The following is a 17,274-nucleotide window of genomic DNA, read 5'->3' on the forward strand; positions in this document are numbered from 1 at the left end:
TTTGAGTAAGACTTCACCATTGTCCATTTGTCAGAAAATCCACACAGAAGAGGTATAACCAATACCCAAGAGGGAAACCTTCAGTAAGATTGGTTCCTCATAAGCAAATAAGAAAGTCCATATGGGGAAATAACCTGTTAACTGAACTAGTTGTGGGAACCTCACTTAGCCCATAAGTGTTCCTGTGAGTTCACTTAATCTTACACAGGTCCATGATTCCCTGTACCCTGAGCTTTCCTTGACAATTTCCATGACCCTCATATAATCCATCAGTCTGGGTTGGGTGGCCCTCCTTGTAACCACAGAATTCTGCACTTACCTTTTACATTAACACTTGAACTCCTGACTTTTGTGCTTACCCCACTAACCATGAGCTTCTTGAGGAAAGGGCCTGGCACATACGATATAATCAGTGTTTCTTGCATATATGACTGAATGACTCATTACCTTACACAATTTGCCAAATTCAACACGGTCAGTTGCTTCAAAGGTGAAAGTGCCCTGAGGCTACCGTCTGTTATTCCTTTGCAGTCCACCATGTAAATGTGATTCATATTTGGAAAATTCTTACCCATAAATTTGAAGCATGTGTCAGTAATCCTTTTATTTCCTGTTTGAAATAAAACAAGAAAGGACAAGTATTGTACATATATAATTCCTCAGAAGTAAAAGTAAAAATTAATGGCTAACCATGTTTTTAACATCACAGACCTTCAAATCGGATCTTTCTGAGGTTGCAAGTAGAAAGAGCTATGAAAGCACCATCGGAGATATGTGGTGCTCCAATGAAAACTACTGATGTAATACGAAGGCACTTTTCAACCAAAGCCTTTAGAAGAAAAAAAGATGATTAAATTATCCACTGTGTATGCAGCAGGCTTGGCAAGGTAATGAGATTATTTTTTTCTCTCGATATTTTCAGAAATGGACACATTATTAAATTGTCTTATTGTCAAAGAAAACAATTTTTTCAATATATTTTATATTTACATTTGAGTAATATGGAAGAATTAGAATTAAATCATGTAGTAAGAGTATGGGAAAAGATGAGAACATGTAATGCTGAAAAAAATCACTACATTTGGCAGCTTGACACAAAGAACTAAACTTAAAGTTTGTGCTTAGGCTATAACATCACTGTACAAAAAATATCCTAGCTGTGAAACAAGGTTTCTTGGGGTACCTAAAGATTCAAATGTTTTGGGGATACATGTATGTGTGTTTGCAAATTTTTAAATGATTTTCTTACTATTAAAAAATAACTAAAATGAAAAACCCATTCATATTTTTCAGTAATTCAAGCCATTAGAATATGTGCCCATCTAATGGGACTGAAAAGAAAACGTACTTTTCAAATACCTACTTTTACACAGTTGTCTGTCAGAGTTGGCATGTCGTTGATGGTCAGATGCATAATTCCAGAGCAGCTGTTCGCAATGTTCCTGAAGCCTTGAACTGAAATCTGAATAGTACAGAGTAAGTGAAAATGATGGTAGAATTCATTAGCATGCTATCTAATAAAACCCCAGGGTAGTAATAACTAAAGATATGTCATAATTTTGTTACTATGTTTTAAAATTAACCGTAAAATATGGCAGACACAAGAGAGAAAGAATGAACCTAGTCTTGATTTCTTTCTATATTATTTTTATTAATTTTTATTAAGGTGAAATTCATATAACAAAAAATTAACCACTTAAGCTGGATGCTGGGCACACACCTGTAATCCCAGCTACTCAGGAGACTGAGATAGGAGGATCTGTTGAGCCTAGGAGTTTGAGGCCAGCCTGGGCAACATAGCAAGACCCCATCTCTTAAAAATTTTTTATTTAAAAAAAATTAGCCACTTCAATAAGTCATTTAACCATTTATAATGTAGTGCAACCACCACCTGTATCTAGCTCCAAAACACTTTCATCAGCCCAAAAGGAAACCTTGTACCCATTAAGTAGTTGCTCCCCACATTTCTCTCTTCCCAGGCCCTGGTATCACTAATCTGTGTTCTGTCCCTATGGATTTGCCTATTCTGAATATTTTGTATAAATGGAATTATATAATATGTAGCATTTTATACCTGGCTTCTTTCACTTAGTGTAATGTTTTTGAGGTTCATCTGCACTGTGACATGTATCAGCACCTCATTCCTTTTTATGGCTGAATAATATCCTATTCAATGGATAGTAGACCACATTTTGTTTATCCATTCATCCGTTGATGGATATTTGGATTGTTTCCATCTTTTTGATATTTTGAATAATGTTGCTGTGAACATGCATACAACTATTTGTCTGAATATCAGTTTTCAATTCTTTTGGGTATATGCCTAGGAATAGAATTTCTAGGTCATATAGTAAGTCTATACTTAACTTAAGGAACCACCAAAATGTTTTCTACAGTGGCAACACCATTTTACATACCCACCAGCAATCTATAAGGGCTCCAATTTCTCCACATCTTTGCCAATACTTATTTTCCATTAAAAAAAAAAAATTCCTAGTGGGCTTGAAGTGGTACCTCATTGTGGTTTTGATTTGCATCTCCTTAATGACTAATGATATGAACATCTTTTCATGTACTTGTTAGCCATTTGTATATCTTCTTTGGGGAAATGTCTATTCATATTTTTTGCCTATTTTTTAATTGGGTTGTTTGTCTTTTTTGTTGTTGAGTTGTAAGAATTCTTTATTCTGGATGCTAGACACTTTTTAGATGTATGATTTGGAATTATTCTCTTCCATTCTGTAGGCTGTCTTGTCATTTTTAAAATACTGTCCCTTGATGCATAAGAGCTTTTAATTTTGATAAAGCTCAATTTATCTATTTTTTGTTGTTGTTCATGCTTTTGGTGTCATATCTAAGAATTCATTGTCAAATACAAGGTCAGGAAGATTTACTCTCAATGTTTTCTTCAAAAGAGTTTTATCATTTTAGCTCTTATATTTAGGTTATTGGTCCATTTTGAGTTAATTTTTGTAAATGGTATAGGGTTTTTTTGCATGTGGATATACAGTTGCCCCAGCACCAACTATTCAAGAAAAGTACTCATTCCCCATTGAATGGTCTTGGCACCCTTTTTGAAAATCAATTGGCCATAAATGAATAGACTTATTTCTGTAGTCTCAATTCTATTCCATTGGTCTATATGGCTAACCTTATGCCAGTGCCATACTGTTTTGATTACTGTAGCTTTGTCATATCAATTGCTTTTTTTTTGATTATCATTATCCACATTAATGGAAACAGCAGTGGTAGAAGGTGCTCAACATAATGACTGATTCAAAAATTAAAATATTTGCCTATGATGAATTACCTTAAAATAACTTGTTATTTAAGCTCCATTTCCTGTAATCAGTGGACATGGATGGGAAATCAGATAGTGTTCAGATTCAGTTGTGGGAAACTGAGACTCTACCCAGACAGAAGAGGGAACTCCACTTCAGAGTCATGTCCACAATAGCATGACAGGGAGGATGGTGAGCAGCAGCTACAGTGGACCTCTAGGGAGACCTCTGGAGACTTCATGTGAACCACCTCTCAGTAAAAGGTGACTGCCAAGGGTCTGTCATCAGAACCACCACCTACTCAGAAAGGACTAGCCAAAAGTTAAGGAACTTAGAGCCACATCCTCAGGACAACCAGTGCTCATCTCAAATATCATTTCCTCAGGAAGCATCCCTGACCCTTAGACCAGGCCATGGTCTTGTTATATACTTAGAGCACCAAGTAATTATCATAACTACAATTCAATTAATTTTATGATTAGCTATTAAACTAACCCCACATCCCAGAAGGGTACCTATAGCATCAACTGACCAGATAATTGAGTAATATTATTACATGAATAAATGGGAGAATGTATGAATAAATTCTGAGAAACATGTCTATTCAGTAGGTACTCCTGCCCAGCAGACACTAATAATGCAAGCGCCCAGTCAAAAGCCAAGGGAATTTTGTAGCCATTGAAATAAAAAAGGAAAAAAAAAAAAAAAAAACCCAAGAGAAGCCCCTGAAACTGGGGGCTGAGCATGCAGGCTTGATTTGTTACAGATGCCAGGCCTTTGGGTGAGATTATACTTGAATAGTTTCTCTAAAGAGACTTCAGAAAACGTGTTAATTCTAAAGCCTGAACAATGTATTTAAACTATGGCAGTCCCTATGATGGCGTGTAATACAGTTACTATGCATAATGTTTTAGGAGAATAACTGAGCTCATGATATAGTTTAGAAGAAAAATTGGTTGGATAAAGTAAATTTTTCACGAGTACTCCTATAGTAAAGTCCAGGCGAGATGAATGAGCATATGAAACATCAACAGGCACGATAGGAATGCTGGGTTTGGGGTCAGTAGGCCTGGGTTTAAGTCTGGCTCTGCCTCTTTCTCACTTATAACAAAAGGCAGCTCAACCTCTCTGACTCTTAGTTTTCTCATCTGTAAAATGAACATTAAAATATCTATTTTAGGAGATTCTTGAGAAAACAAAATGAGGCAACGTATGTAAAAGTGGTTAGTTAGCACAATGTCTGGCATGTAATACTGGGTACCACTTTTCCTGTTATTGTTCTTCTGGGCACATTTTGCTCCCACAGAAAAGTGAAGAATCAAGAACTAGGGGTAGAGGGCCTTGAGAGCTCACTGTAGTGCAGTCCTCACATTGCAAACATATAGGAATGGTATTCAGGGAAGCTGTGGGTTTGGAGAACAGGTTCTTTACTCCTCACAATGTGTCCGCAGTGCTGAACATAGTGTTTGACACAGAATGGGTGCTCCATAAGTGCTGAATGGATGAATGCTCTTGAGTCACACAGCAGTGGCAGAGCCAGGGCTAGAGGCCACCACTTCCCATTATGACACACAACTCCAGGGATGAGAACTGCTGTTGGACACCGCTTCTAAGTTCCTCCCCTTCATCCCAGACCCCGGTCCATTACCCGAGCACTAGTATCTCTAATAATGGCTTCCATAAAACAAACAACTTCTTCTTTCTTGCATTCATGACAAAAATTCCTGAACAAGGGGAAAAAATGATAGCAAAAAGTAGCCACAGCTGGGTGATTCCTTGCAACACAGACAAAAACTTGGGGCTATCAACTGGCAAGATTAGTATCCAGAAAGGTGGGGGCCCTCTGTGAGAAGGGGCTTTTAAGCTTTGTCCTGGCATGAAGTGCTCAGTTCTCCATATAGTTTATATTAGAATATCCAAAAAGATGTTTGGCTAATATTTTATGACTCAAATATTCCTGCCAGAACCTTTTAGGCCAAGCAACTATTAGTTGTCCTTTTTCCTCACTGAAATAGTGGAGATATAAGTCTGAAATTAAAAATTCCTCTCTAAAGAAAAAAAGCAAAATATTTTACCATGTTAAAATCCCAGGCTTCATCACAGCTGATAACTGTGCATTTTCTGTATAGGATTTTGATAACATCTGGCATCTGATCTCTATTTAGTTGTGAAGTTATTTTGGCTTCTATTTTGACACCAACTGGAGCCCTGCCACCCTGCTCTTTGATGGTTAAGCCACCATTTTTTAGGAAGTTGGGGAAATAGGCCTCAACAATGATGTTCCAACTTCAAGTCCCAGCAAACAGCTACTGATGCTGATAGGAGCAAAGGAACTTTGGTGATCACAGGAAAGTTCTTTCCAGCTACCTCTGGGTGGGTCTCACCCATCAGCATGGCCAGACAGACCTGTCTGTGAAGGAAATGAGTTGTCGGTGAGCCACACACTCACTGAAGCCCAAAGTGCTAATAAGTATCAAGGACTAGCTCAGATCCCTCTTTGCTGCTCCAAGGTCATAAAAAGAAGGGACTTACCCACAGGGATGATAACATCTTACCGAGCTTCCATTTTCCACTCCTCTACAAGGATGCCTCTGATCAGTTAGCTCAGCAACACAGAAAAGACATATCTATCTGCAAAGCCAGACCCTCCATGGCAGCTAGAAATATTGATCTGAGATAGACATGGCCCATGCTGTGTTCCTGTACCACTTCCAGCTGTTTCTCTCATTCTCACAGCACTGTATCCAATGACTAATGGGAAATGTGATGACTTTAGTCATGTCCATATATTCTTCATGACCTCTTAGTGACCTCAAAGGAACCTAGCTTAGCAAGTAGAGTGAATTGTTGGAGAGAAAAACAAAGCTTTTCCCCAAAATGTTGTGGAAAATTCTGTTTTATTACATTCAAATGCACCACAAGCATCTTCAGTAGCAACACTTCCGAGGGGCTGTGCTAAGAGAGTTTAATAGGCTCTCAAATATTGTGTCCTCTGTAGGAACAGAAGCAGAGTCCTGGTTATTGTCTCTCTTAAGGTCTAACCTCCCTCTTTGGATGATCCTGTAGGTTCCAGGTCTATATATTCCTTATGGCCACCCCTACCTCTATGATCTTCGATCCTATCTGTTCCCTAATGCACTTCTTCCTGGTAGCCCTCTCTGGTCACCTCAGATAGACCTATTTCTTCCTCTTACATCTCAGAGAACCAAAGCCCTTAGCTCTCACTCTCTCTGCATTTTGTATCTTCTGCCTTATATGATAGTTACCTGCACACATATCTAGCATCCCTGCTAAGGAATACTTAGCATCTTAGCCATCATTGTATCCTTTACCGTTTAACACAATGCCTAGTGCAGAGTATTTGTTAATAGATCAAGTAGTTGTTGAACAAATTGTAGAACACAAATTAGGCTTAGAAGTTCCAAGGGGAGGGCAGACAATATGGTCGGTTGTTAAAGATTGCCATACTTATCTAAAAACACTGGTCAACCAAACATTAAAAAAAGGTTTAATTTTCCAGTGTGAGCAACTAGGACACAAGATGAGTGAAGCCCACAGATGCCAGGCAGGCGTGCACACTTGCCAGCTCTGTGTGCACCCACTGCACAATGACTCAGAACTGCCATCTGCCAGAGCAAGCTGACCCATCCCTAACTTTGTCATTCTTGTCTAGAGTCCACTATCTGGTTCTTTTCCTTAACCCATGGCCAAATTGCTCATAGTTTCCCTGTATTATAATGGAGCTTATCTTGTTAATAACTGAGAGATTTACAACCATAATACTTCTTAAAACACAATGATCCACAGAGCTACTTGGTTTGTCTCGATTTATTGAATTAGAGGGTAGCTTTACAGCTACAACTCTAACCATATGCTTCACCCAGGTCCAAGACCAAAATAGAGTTTTGTGAACAGTTCATGAATTTCTGTGTGTAAGTCACTTCCCAAGCAGGGAACAGAGAAGAAACTAAAATAAGCATGGTTTTCAGAAAGCATAAAAATTTTTTCAAACCTTTTTTTCAGGAGTGGGAAACATGATCTTAGTCCCCTGAGACTCATCATTTTGTCATCTGATTCTTCAAGAGCTAAAAATTGTTGCCAGATGTTTCATTTTTACTGCTTAATACAATAAACATCCTTATACATTTTGGCTACAAAGATATTATATTAAGCTATGGATGTCAAACAATAGGTGTTTGCTAGGTTTCTTTATTTTTTATTTTCAATATGGCCAGCATAGTTATATTCAAACTAACAATTATAACAACCATTTAAATTTATATAAGTCCTATTTACAAGATACATGAAAATGTTTTCATAAATTCTACAATTTTCTAAACATAGGTCAAACCCTGGTTCAGAAAGGACACAAAGCATTCCTTTAACAGGGAAACTGAGGCACAAGAACTGGCCCAGAAAAGCAGGAATTTCACCGTGATTTTTTTGACCCTTGAATGCTTTTCCACTCCTTATTAAATGACCTTTAAGACCACATAATATTTTTTCAAATACAAAATGCAACATTTTTTAAAACTATATGCAGTATAACACTTTACAGTTTTGTAAATGATGGTCTAGTGGTGACCAGCCTGGTCTTCAAAATTAGGTGGCTCAAGGTTCTAATCTTGGCCTAGACATTTTCTGTGTGATCTGAGGTAAGTTATTTACCCTGTCTTAGCATCACTTTCAGAGCTGTGTGGAGCCAGCTAATATCACTTGCAAGAGCAGATTGTCAAATTTTCAACAACTCTGCAAGCCCATTGTTAAACATGGCCATTTAAAAAATTAAATCATATAAACTTAAAATTAAATAAATTATATTAAAAAACAAAGGTAGTACACACTCAAAACATCACTTCCTCATTATTAAAAATAAGCATTATTTTTGTTATTTAGATAGAGTTACCATTATCTATGTTCTTAAGGATATTTATGTCTATTGTAATCTCTATGGTGAAATTATTACATATTGGTGTGCCACTACACATCATGTCCCAACTCCTATTCGGTGACCTGACTAGGAAGCTTAAAATAGGCCATGGTGAGAGTATTCACAACACGGAATTCAGCCAACATTAAAAAGCAGGGCTGTTCCCACCTTTTGTTATTCCACAGAATAAAGAAAAATGGATGGCTCATGCCTGTGATCCTAGCTCTCTGGGAGGCCGAGGCGGGCGGATTGTTTGAGCTCAGGAGTTCGAAACCAGCCTGAGCAAGAGCGAGACCCCTTTGTAAAAATACAAAGAAATTAATCGGACAACTAAAACTACATAGAAAAAATTAGCCGGGCATGGTGGCACATGCCTGTAGTCCCAGCTACTCGGGAGGCTGAGGCAGAAGGATCGCTTGAGCCCAGGAGTTTGAGGTTGCTGTGAGCTAGGATGACGCCATGGCACTCTAGTCCAGGCAACATAGTGAGACTCTGTCTCAAAAAAAAAAAAAAAGAAAAATGGAATCAACCAAATGTAAGTGCATTATAATTTTGAATTTAACTGTAACCAATTCGTTTTAATACATAATCTGCTCATTCACAACTGGTTTAGCTGGCCACAAAACTCTTATTATCCCAATTAATCCTTATTTTTTTTCATTTTTTTGTATTTCAGCATATTATGGGGGTACAAATGTTTAGGTTACATATAGTGCCTTTGCCCCACCCAAGTCAGAGCTTCAAGCATGTCCATCCTCCAGATGGTGCATACTGCACCCATTAAATGTGAATATACCCATCCCCTCATCTCTCTCCCACCTACCTGACACCAGATGAATGTTACTACTACATGTGCACATAAGTGTTGATCAGTTAATACCAATTTGATGGTGAGTACATGTGATGTTTGTTTTTCCATTCTTGTGATATTTCACTTAGTAGAATTGGCTCCAGTTCTATACCAGATAATACAAGAGGTGCTAGATCACCATTGTTTTTTTGTGGCTGAGTAGTACTCCATGGTATACATATACCACATTTTATTAATCTATTCATGTATTGATGGGCACTTGGGTTGTTTCCACATCTTTGCAATTGTGAATTGTGCTGCTATAAACATTCTAGTGCAGATGTATTTTTTGTAGAATGTCTTTTTTTTTCCTTTGAGTAGATGCCCAGTAATGGGATTGCTGGATCAAATGGTTGTTCTACTTTTAGCTCTTTGAAGTATCTCCATATTACTTCAAGCTATACTACAAGGCTATAGTAATTAAAAAAGCATGATACTGGCACAAGAACAGAGACATAGACCAATGGAACAGAACTGAAACCATCCTCATATACCCATCTAATCTTTGACAAAGCAGACAAAAACGTACAGTGGGGAAAAGAATCCTTATGCAAGAAATGGTGCTGGGAAAATTGGATAGCCTCATGTAGAAGATTGAAACAGTATCCGCAACTCTCACCTCACAAAAATCAACTCACAGTAGATAACAGACTTAAATCTAAGGGTATGAAACTATAAGAATTCTAGAAGAAAATGTTAGAAAAACTCTTATAGACATTGGCCTAGGGAAAGAATTTATGAAGAAGACCCTAAAGGCAATCACAGCAACAACAAAAATAAATAAATGAGATCTAATCAAATTAAAAAGCTTCTGCACAGCCAAGGAAAACTATCACGAGAGCAAACAGACAGCCAAGGAAACTATCACAAGAGCAAACAGACAACCTACAGAATGGGAGAAAATATTCACATGCTACACATCTGATAAAGGGCTAATAACTACAATCTATATAAATCTCAGGAAAATCAGCAAGGAAAAAAATCAAACAACCCATTAAAAAGTGGGCAAAGGACATGAACAGAAACTTTTCAAAAGAAGATAGACTAATGGCCAACAAACATATGAACAAATGCAATGAGTTATCACTTAACTCCAGTGAGAATGGCTTTTAACGAAAAGTCCCAAAACAGTAAATGTTGGCATGGAAGCAGAGAGATAGGAACACTCATACACTGCTGATGGGACTGCAAACTAGTACAACATCTCTGTGGAAAATAATATGGAGATAACCCTTATTTATAGACTCCCATATCTATACCTCTACTCCCAGTTCTGTTCCAAGGACCAGACTTCTACTTCTACTTCTGCTTCTACTTGTCATTTATACCTAGATATATCACAGGAACCTCAAATTTGGCATTTCCAAACTAAAATTCATTTATTTCTTTTCCCAAATGTCGCTCCTTCTTTGGTTATCTTGGTTAGTCACCACACAGAAGCACAAAATCCTAAAGCTGATAATCCTAAGAGATTATCTAGCCCAGCCTAGCCATTCTACAGATGAGGAAACTGAGGCAGAAAAACCAAGTAATTGTCCAGGGTTGCATAACTGGTTAGCAGCAATAGCAAAGATGAGATCCAAGGTCTCTGGGCTCCTTTCAGCATTCCACTGTCTTCTGCTTTCATGGAAAGAAAGAAAGAAGGGTGGGGGAGAGGAGAAGAAGGATAGGGTGGGGGAGGGGAAAGGGAAAAGAAGAAAGGGGAAAGGAAAGGGCAAGGGGAAGGGAAGGGAAGTGAAAGAAAAAGAAAAGAACACGGAAGGAAAGAGAAGAGATAGTGAAATTTCTTCCTGTTCATGCTTTGCTTATGCAATCTCCATTCAGTTTGGCTAGTACATTCATCCCTGGACATGCCTGTGTGGCTTTCTCCAGCCTCCACCACAAATCCCAGGGGAGATCAAGTAAAGCCTTCCATGATCTCTCCCTCTCTGAAAGGGGAAGTTGTAATTTATGTAGCCTAGAGAGAACTGAAATGACCTTGGAGTTTGCAGTTTGCACAGCCTACCTTTAAGTTTTGTGAGTCCCTAGAGAGATTTGCTAGCACAAGAACTGATAAACCATTATTATTGCATTGAGTATTAGGATCATTTGAACATTCCTAGGATGCTGTCCGTTTTCATTTTTGTTGATTTGTACATAGTGATTAAAATACAACTGATGAAAAAATACTTTCACTTTAATATTTCATAGTTTCCTAGGCTCTTTCCTTCCTGTAAATTTAAAGAAATTTCAGACTCAACCCTTACCAAGGAGAGATCATCAAAGCGTGCTTTAGCAAGTTGACAACTTCTCAGCTACCTAACAGGCATCCTAGGCTTCCACCTGAATCACCTGACTGGCAATGCCCTGAAATTGGCTGCAGTCTCATTCATTCATTCCTCAAACATTGATCAAAGTTCTATGTGCTGGGTATTGTATTGTGTGCTAAGGATACAGATACACAGATATATAAGGCACCATCCCTGTTATCAAAGAGCTCACAATGGGGAGGGAAGCAGACAAGTAAACAGATAATTGAATACACAGAGAATGCTTAAGTGCAGTGACAGAAGCATACACAGGAGAGGGGTCATAACCAAGCCTGGGGTGGGCTGAGGGAGGGGTTAGCAAGGCCTTTCTAGAGAAGGTTGTGACTGAGAAGAGCCTTGAAGGGTAGGTGCAAGTTAACCTGGAGAATGGGAGAAAGGGACAGTATCAGGTTGTCTAGGCAGATGGCAAAAGGTGAACCTAGTGGAACAACTGAGGCTGGAAATGAAGAACAGGGAGGCACAGAGACAGAAACCCCTACAGCAAGCTCTCCTACTGTCTGGTTGAACTATCCTAAATGTGAACATATAAATCTGAAACTTAGTCCAAACTCCCCACTCTTTATCTGGTTTCTGCCATTATACATGCAGAGTTAGTTTCTATGCATTTGTGTTTCAGCCTTAGCTTGGCTGGGCCCTAGCCTTCCTTCCCAGCCTGTCTGTGGTTCTTCCGTGCCTGGCTTCCATGCCATAACCCATTGTGGCACACAGTTGGAGATATATCAATCTGTAGAGAAAGTGGCCATCCCATGATAATGTCAATGGGAGCATCCTTGACACAAACAGAGCAGAGGATAAAGAGAAAGGAGAACCAAAAATCATTGCCTTCCCAATTGGCACCTTCTCACGTACAAGTAGGATAGCTTTGTGCTACCCTTTAAACCCCTTAATCCTATCCATATTTTTAATTTTGAGATTCTAAGAGAAATAATAATGAACAGGGAACAGGGAACTAATGGGGGTCATTCCAGAGCATTTTCTCTGGTGCCTTTTTATCCATTCTTTCATGGGGATATTTGAGGAAAGACTTAAAGGAAGCTAACCATACAGATATCTGCAGAAAGAATATTCCAGGCAAGGGGAATGAACAGCCAGTGTGAAAACCCCAAGGCATGAGCTTGCTTGTGATTTTGAAGAACAGCAAGGAAGCCAGTGTGGCTGTAGCAGGTTGGCAAGAGGGAGAATTACAGAAAATGATGTCAGAGAGGCAATTGGAGGATGGGGCAGATTGCTCAGGGGCTTGTATGTCCTTCTAAGGCTTTTCTTTTATTAAGTGAATAGGAAGATTTGCCAGGTATCTGAGCAGAGGAAGGACGCTGACTTGGGTTTTAAAAAGATGATTCTAGATACTCTGTTGAAAGTAGACTTGTAGGAGGCAGGGGAGGTAGGGAGACCAATTAGGAGGCTATCACAATAGCCAGTCAAGAGATGATGGTAATGTGGGCTGGGGAGAAGGTGAGGGGTGGTCAGATCCTGCTTAGATTCTACAGGAATAGTCAACTGCCCTTCCTATGAGAGTGGATGTAGGGGGAGAGGGAGAGAGAGAGAAAAGAGTCAAGGATGATGTCTTAGTTTGCTAGGTCTGCCATAATACAGTACTATAAACTGGGCGGCTTAAACAACAGAAATTTATTCTCTCACAGTTCTGGAGGCTTGAAGTCTGAGATCAAGGTGTTGGCAGAGTTGGTTCCTGATGCAGACTATGCAGAAAGGATCTGTTCCAGGCCTCTCTCCGTGGCTTATACATGGCTGTTTTCATGTTCACATAGCATTCTCCCTGTATGCTTGTATCTGTCCAAACTTCCCTCTTGTATAAGCACATCAGTCATACTCGATTAGGGCCTACACTTAGTGCCTTCATCTTAACTAATTACACCTGCAACAACCTTATTTCCAAATAAGATCATGTTCTGAGGCACTACTGGGGCTAAGACTTCAACATGTGAGTTTTGGGGGACCCAGTTCAATCTATAACAGATGATACCAAGATTTTGGCCTAAGCAACTATAAAGATGCAGCTGCCATTAACTGAGATGGGGAAGGCTGTGGGTGGAGCAAGTAGTTATTTTTTAGAGCAGGGATTTTTTTTTTTTATTTCAGCATATTATGGGGGTACAGATGTTTAGGTTACGTATGTTGCCCTTACCCTCCCCTCCCCCCCTAAGTCCGAGTTTCAAATACGTCCATCCTTCTGGTGGTGCGCATTGCATGCAGGGATTTTTTTTAAAGATATAAGAGTCTAAAATGTGAGAGAAAAGTCTGAGTTGGAGATATATATCAAATATATGATATATATATATATAAACTTCTATATACATATATGTATATGTGCATATGTATGTCTGAGCATGTGTATGTATATATGTGATTATATATGTGTGTGTGTGTTCATTATTATAAGTAATATAAAGCCATCAGACAAGATGAGACCACCAAGGAAATAGGTGTAGCCTGAGAAAGAAAGTGGATCAAGGACTGGACCCTGGGGCCCTCTATGATTAAGGGGTTGGACAGAAGAGGAGGCAACTTAGGCACTTTCAAAAATAATGTTAGGAGTGAGAAGATGAGCAAGACCTATAGCACAATATCATTTATGAGAATTAAACTGCACAATATGAGAATATAAGAATACATAGAAATTTAAGGAGCCATATAAAACAAATAGGAGAAGTTGCTTATATAGGGGGAGGGGAGCAGGAGTGGTAAATGTGGATAAAAGGAAATAAATTAAACAAGAGAGGGGCCTTGCTCAGACCAGTGATGAAAGTGTGCCATGAACTGAGGAGTATGATTAAATACTAGAATCCATATATATATGTGTGTGTTTGTGTGTGTATGTGTATATATATATGTGTGTGTGTATATATATATATACACACATATATATACATATATTCTTTTGGAAATAAACTACATTTCCCACTCCTATTCTCCTCCCCCTATACAAGCAACCCCTCTCATTTGTTTTATATGGCTCTTTAAATCTCTATGTATCCTTGCATTCCTATACTGTGGTTCTTCTGTTATGCATTTTAATTCTCATAAATGATATTGTGCTATAGGGTCCATCTTATTCTGTACTCCAAGGAGTGATTTGTGGCCTGACTCATGGTGGACACTTTTTGGATGTTTATTAAATACTTGACTTAATACTTGACTTCACTTTAGTTCAATAAGTGAAACTAATGAAATATCACATGAGATGTTGGTAGTTTTCCTTTGCACATCATACTTTGCTTTAGGGTTCCACCCCTCTCCCATCCCATGTGGTTCTGGGGGGCTGTCACAGCTCGCTGAGAGCAAAACACCATAGTAATTCAGAGGACAGGTTCTAGGGCACCTGCATATTAATCTTGAGTTTGCCATTTACTAGTTTGCCATCCTGAGTAGGGAAGTATACCCCATGGTATACCTCAATTTCCTTATCTATGAAATGGGTAAAATACTAGTACCTACCTCATAGGTGTGTCATGTGAAGGAAATTATTTGATCCATATAAGATGCTTAGAACAGTGGCTGGCACATAGTAAGTGCTTGCTAATCCTTAGCTACTATTATTAGATTACTGGTATTAGTATTTTCCCATGGCTACTGGTCATTTGATCCTGGCCTAACCAATCAGAAGTTACATCCGTGGTTAGGATTTGTCTAGGAAGGGCATGTGACCCTAGCAGAACCATTCAGAATCTTCCAGGTACTCAACACTGTCACCAAATGTCTCCCAGACCATAGATAAAAAAGGAGCAAGGGAAAGAGTACTTTCTCTACATGATGAAACCGTTTTATGTCTCCAAAAGGTCTTCACAAATTGTGTTTAAATATGGTTTTAAAAAATTATCTTATTGCATAACCTTAGATTTTATAACTTTAAGGGAACAGTAAATATGAAAGCAAATGAATTAAATTTGTTCAACTGATTTTGAACAAAATTAGAATTTTTTTAATTTATAATTTTTTTCTATATATTTTTAGTTGTACAGCCAATTTCTTTCTATTTTTAGTAGAGACGGGGTCTCACTCTTGCTCAGGTTGGTCTCGAACTCCTGAGCTCAAATGATCCTCCTGCCTCGGCCTCCCAGAGTGCTAGGATTACTGGTGTGAGCCACTGCACCCGGCCAAAATCAGAATTTTTGTTAAATAGATGTCAATCCTTTTTCTTCTGAAAATATAAAGAAAGTTTTGCACTCAGCCTCTGAAAGAAAATGTTTAATTTGAAAAATATGTTAACAATGGCAGTCTGTTGGAATGTGTCAGGCACTGCATATCATTTAACTTTATAAGTAATCAAAGAAATGCAAATTAAAAATACAAAATGTCATTTCCAATGTCAAATTGGCAAAATTTTTTTTAGATACGGTAATATATTTATGAAGATACTAAACATTATTTTATATTGATGGTGTCAGTTGACAACCTTTGTGGAGTATGGATAACCTTAAATATAACTATATTCCCTGACTGTTTCATTTCTAAAAATTTATACCAAAAAACTACATAGATCTATACAAAGACATGGCTACAAAAATATTCCTCACAAGTTATTTAGGATGGCAAAAGGCTAATAATGAATGGTTTATTGATATTTTGATATAATGGAATACTATTAATATATAGCTACTAAAAGTAAGTTACAGAAAAATATTTAATAAAATAGAGAGATGGTTACTTTATAGAATATTAAATAAAAGGTATGTGTACCATATAATCCATTTTAGCTTAAAAGAAGTATAGACATACATAGAAAAAAGACTAGAAAGCTATACCCCAAAATACTAATAGCATTTATTATTTCTGAATGGTGAAATTGCTGATAATTTTTCAATTTTTCTTTATTCTTGTATATATTTTCAAATTTTTATGGATTTAACAAGTAACAAGAAAAAAAATCAAAGATTTTTTAAAGTAAAACAAGATAATTCAAAGTGACAAATGTAAGGCCAGAGGCTTGCAATCAATGGACACTGAAAGAACTCACTGGAGGGTCCTTACCCTGATTTGGGGCCGATTATGAGCAGAGCCTTTTTGAAAAGAAACAGCAGAGGCATCACCTCAACTACAGGAAGGATGACGACACGTAGGTACATTTGCAAGTTTTGATACTCATTAGAAAATCATTCATGTTACTTAATGTACCTGGGGTGTTTATCCAATCCCGAAAGAATATAGAGTACTTCTAGAACATATGAAACTGATTTTCAGTTTTCATTGCAGCTGTCCATCATTTTTTTTCCTGAGAAAGTATGGTTAAAATTCTTTCACAATATTGAAGAAATAAATTTTTCCTTTTTAAGGCAGCAGTGACTGCATTAAAGTTTAGTCCTTCACATATTTTGTTTATGTTAATCCAGAGCTCTTGAAAGACAAGGGATGCTGTTTTATTCATCACAGTGCCAAGTATGCAGCAAGCAGGCAAAAAACACCAGTGAAAAGCATTTAGGTGTAAGCTCCTATCCTCAAGTCTTTTTGTTTTATTAGGACCTTTTTTCTTGGTCAGATATATTAGCATATAACTTCCTAGTGCAAAATTCCAAATTTATAAAAAGAAAATAGATTCTAGTTTCCAAGATAGAACCTCTTACTTAGAGAGGGGAAAACCTTTAAAAAAAAAAATATGTGAATCATCAATTTTCCTTCTTAGAAGCCATTGTTGTACCACACTCAGAGGTAGGGAACTAGACAGGACCTCATCAAAGAACTTAATAAGTCTCTCAGAAGCATAACATCCAAGCTTCAAGGGTTCATTATGCAGCTACAGCAGCAGCCATTCCTAAGATATCTGTGCTTCATAATGAGCCCAGTTTTTGCTCCCAGTGGGCCTAAAGCAGCTCAGTCTCAAATGGCACAATTTCTAGTGCCTGAAACAGTGCCTGAAACTTAGAGTTAAACCTCTATTGAATTATTATTATT

The 17,274-nt window shown here is 37.9% G+C and overlaps 1 protein-coding gene across 1 annotated transcript in view; it reads right to left on the reverse strand.

Annotated features, from left to right (window-relative positions):
• Positions 1–17,274, reverse strand: part of FBXL13 (F-box and leucine-rich repeat protein 13) — a 198,399-nt gene that overhangs the window by 60,143 nt on the left and 120,982 nt on the right. The window contains exons 9-11 of the mRNA XM_012650294.1: positions 1,364–1,462; positions 712–829; positions 448–610 (exon numbers count right to left, since the gene is read on the reverse strand). Of these exons, the coding sequence (XP_012505748.1) occupies positions 448–610; positions 712–829; positions 1,364–1,462 (380 nt within the window). The remainder of the gene's footprint in view (positions 1–447; positions 611–711; positions 830–1,363; positions 1,463–17,274) is intronic.

Source organism: Propithecus coquereli, unplaced genomic scaffold (assembly GCF_000956105.1).
Source record: "Propithecus coquereli isolate 6110/MARCELLA unplaced genomic scaffold, Pcoq_1.0 Scaffold32, whole genome shotgun sequence".
In the NCBI taxonomy this organism is placed as follows: Eukaryota; Metazoa; Chordata; class Mammalia; order Primates; family Indriidae; genus Propithecus; species Propithecus coquereli.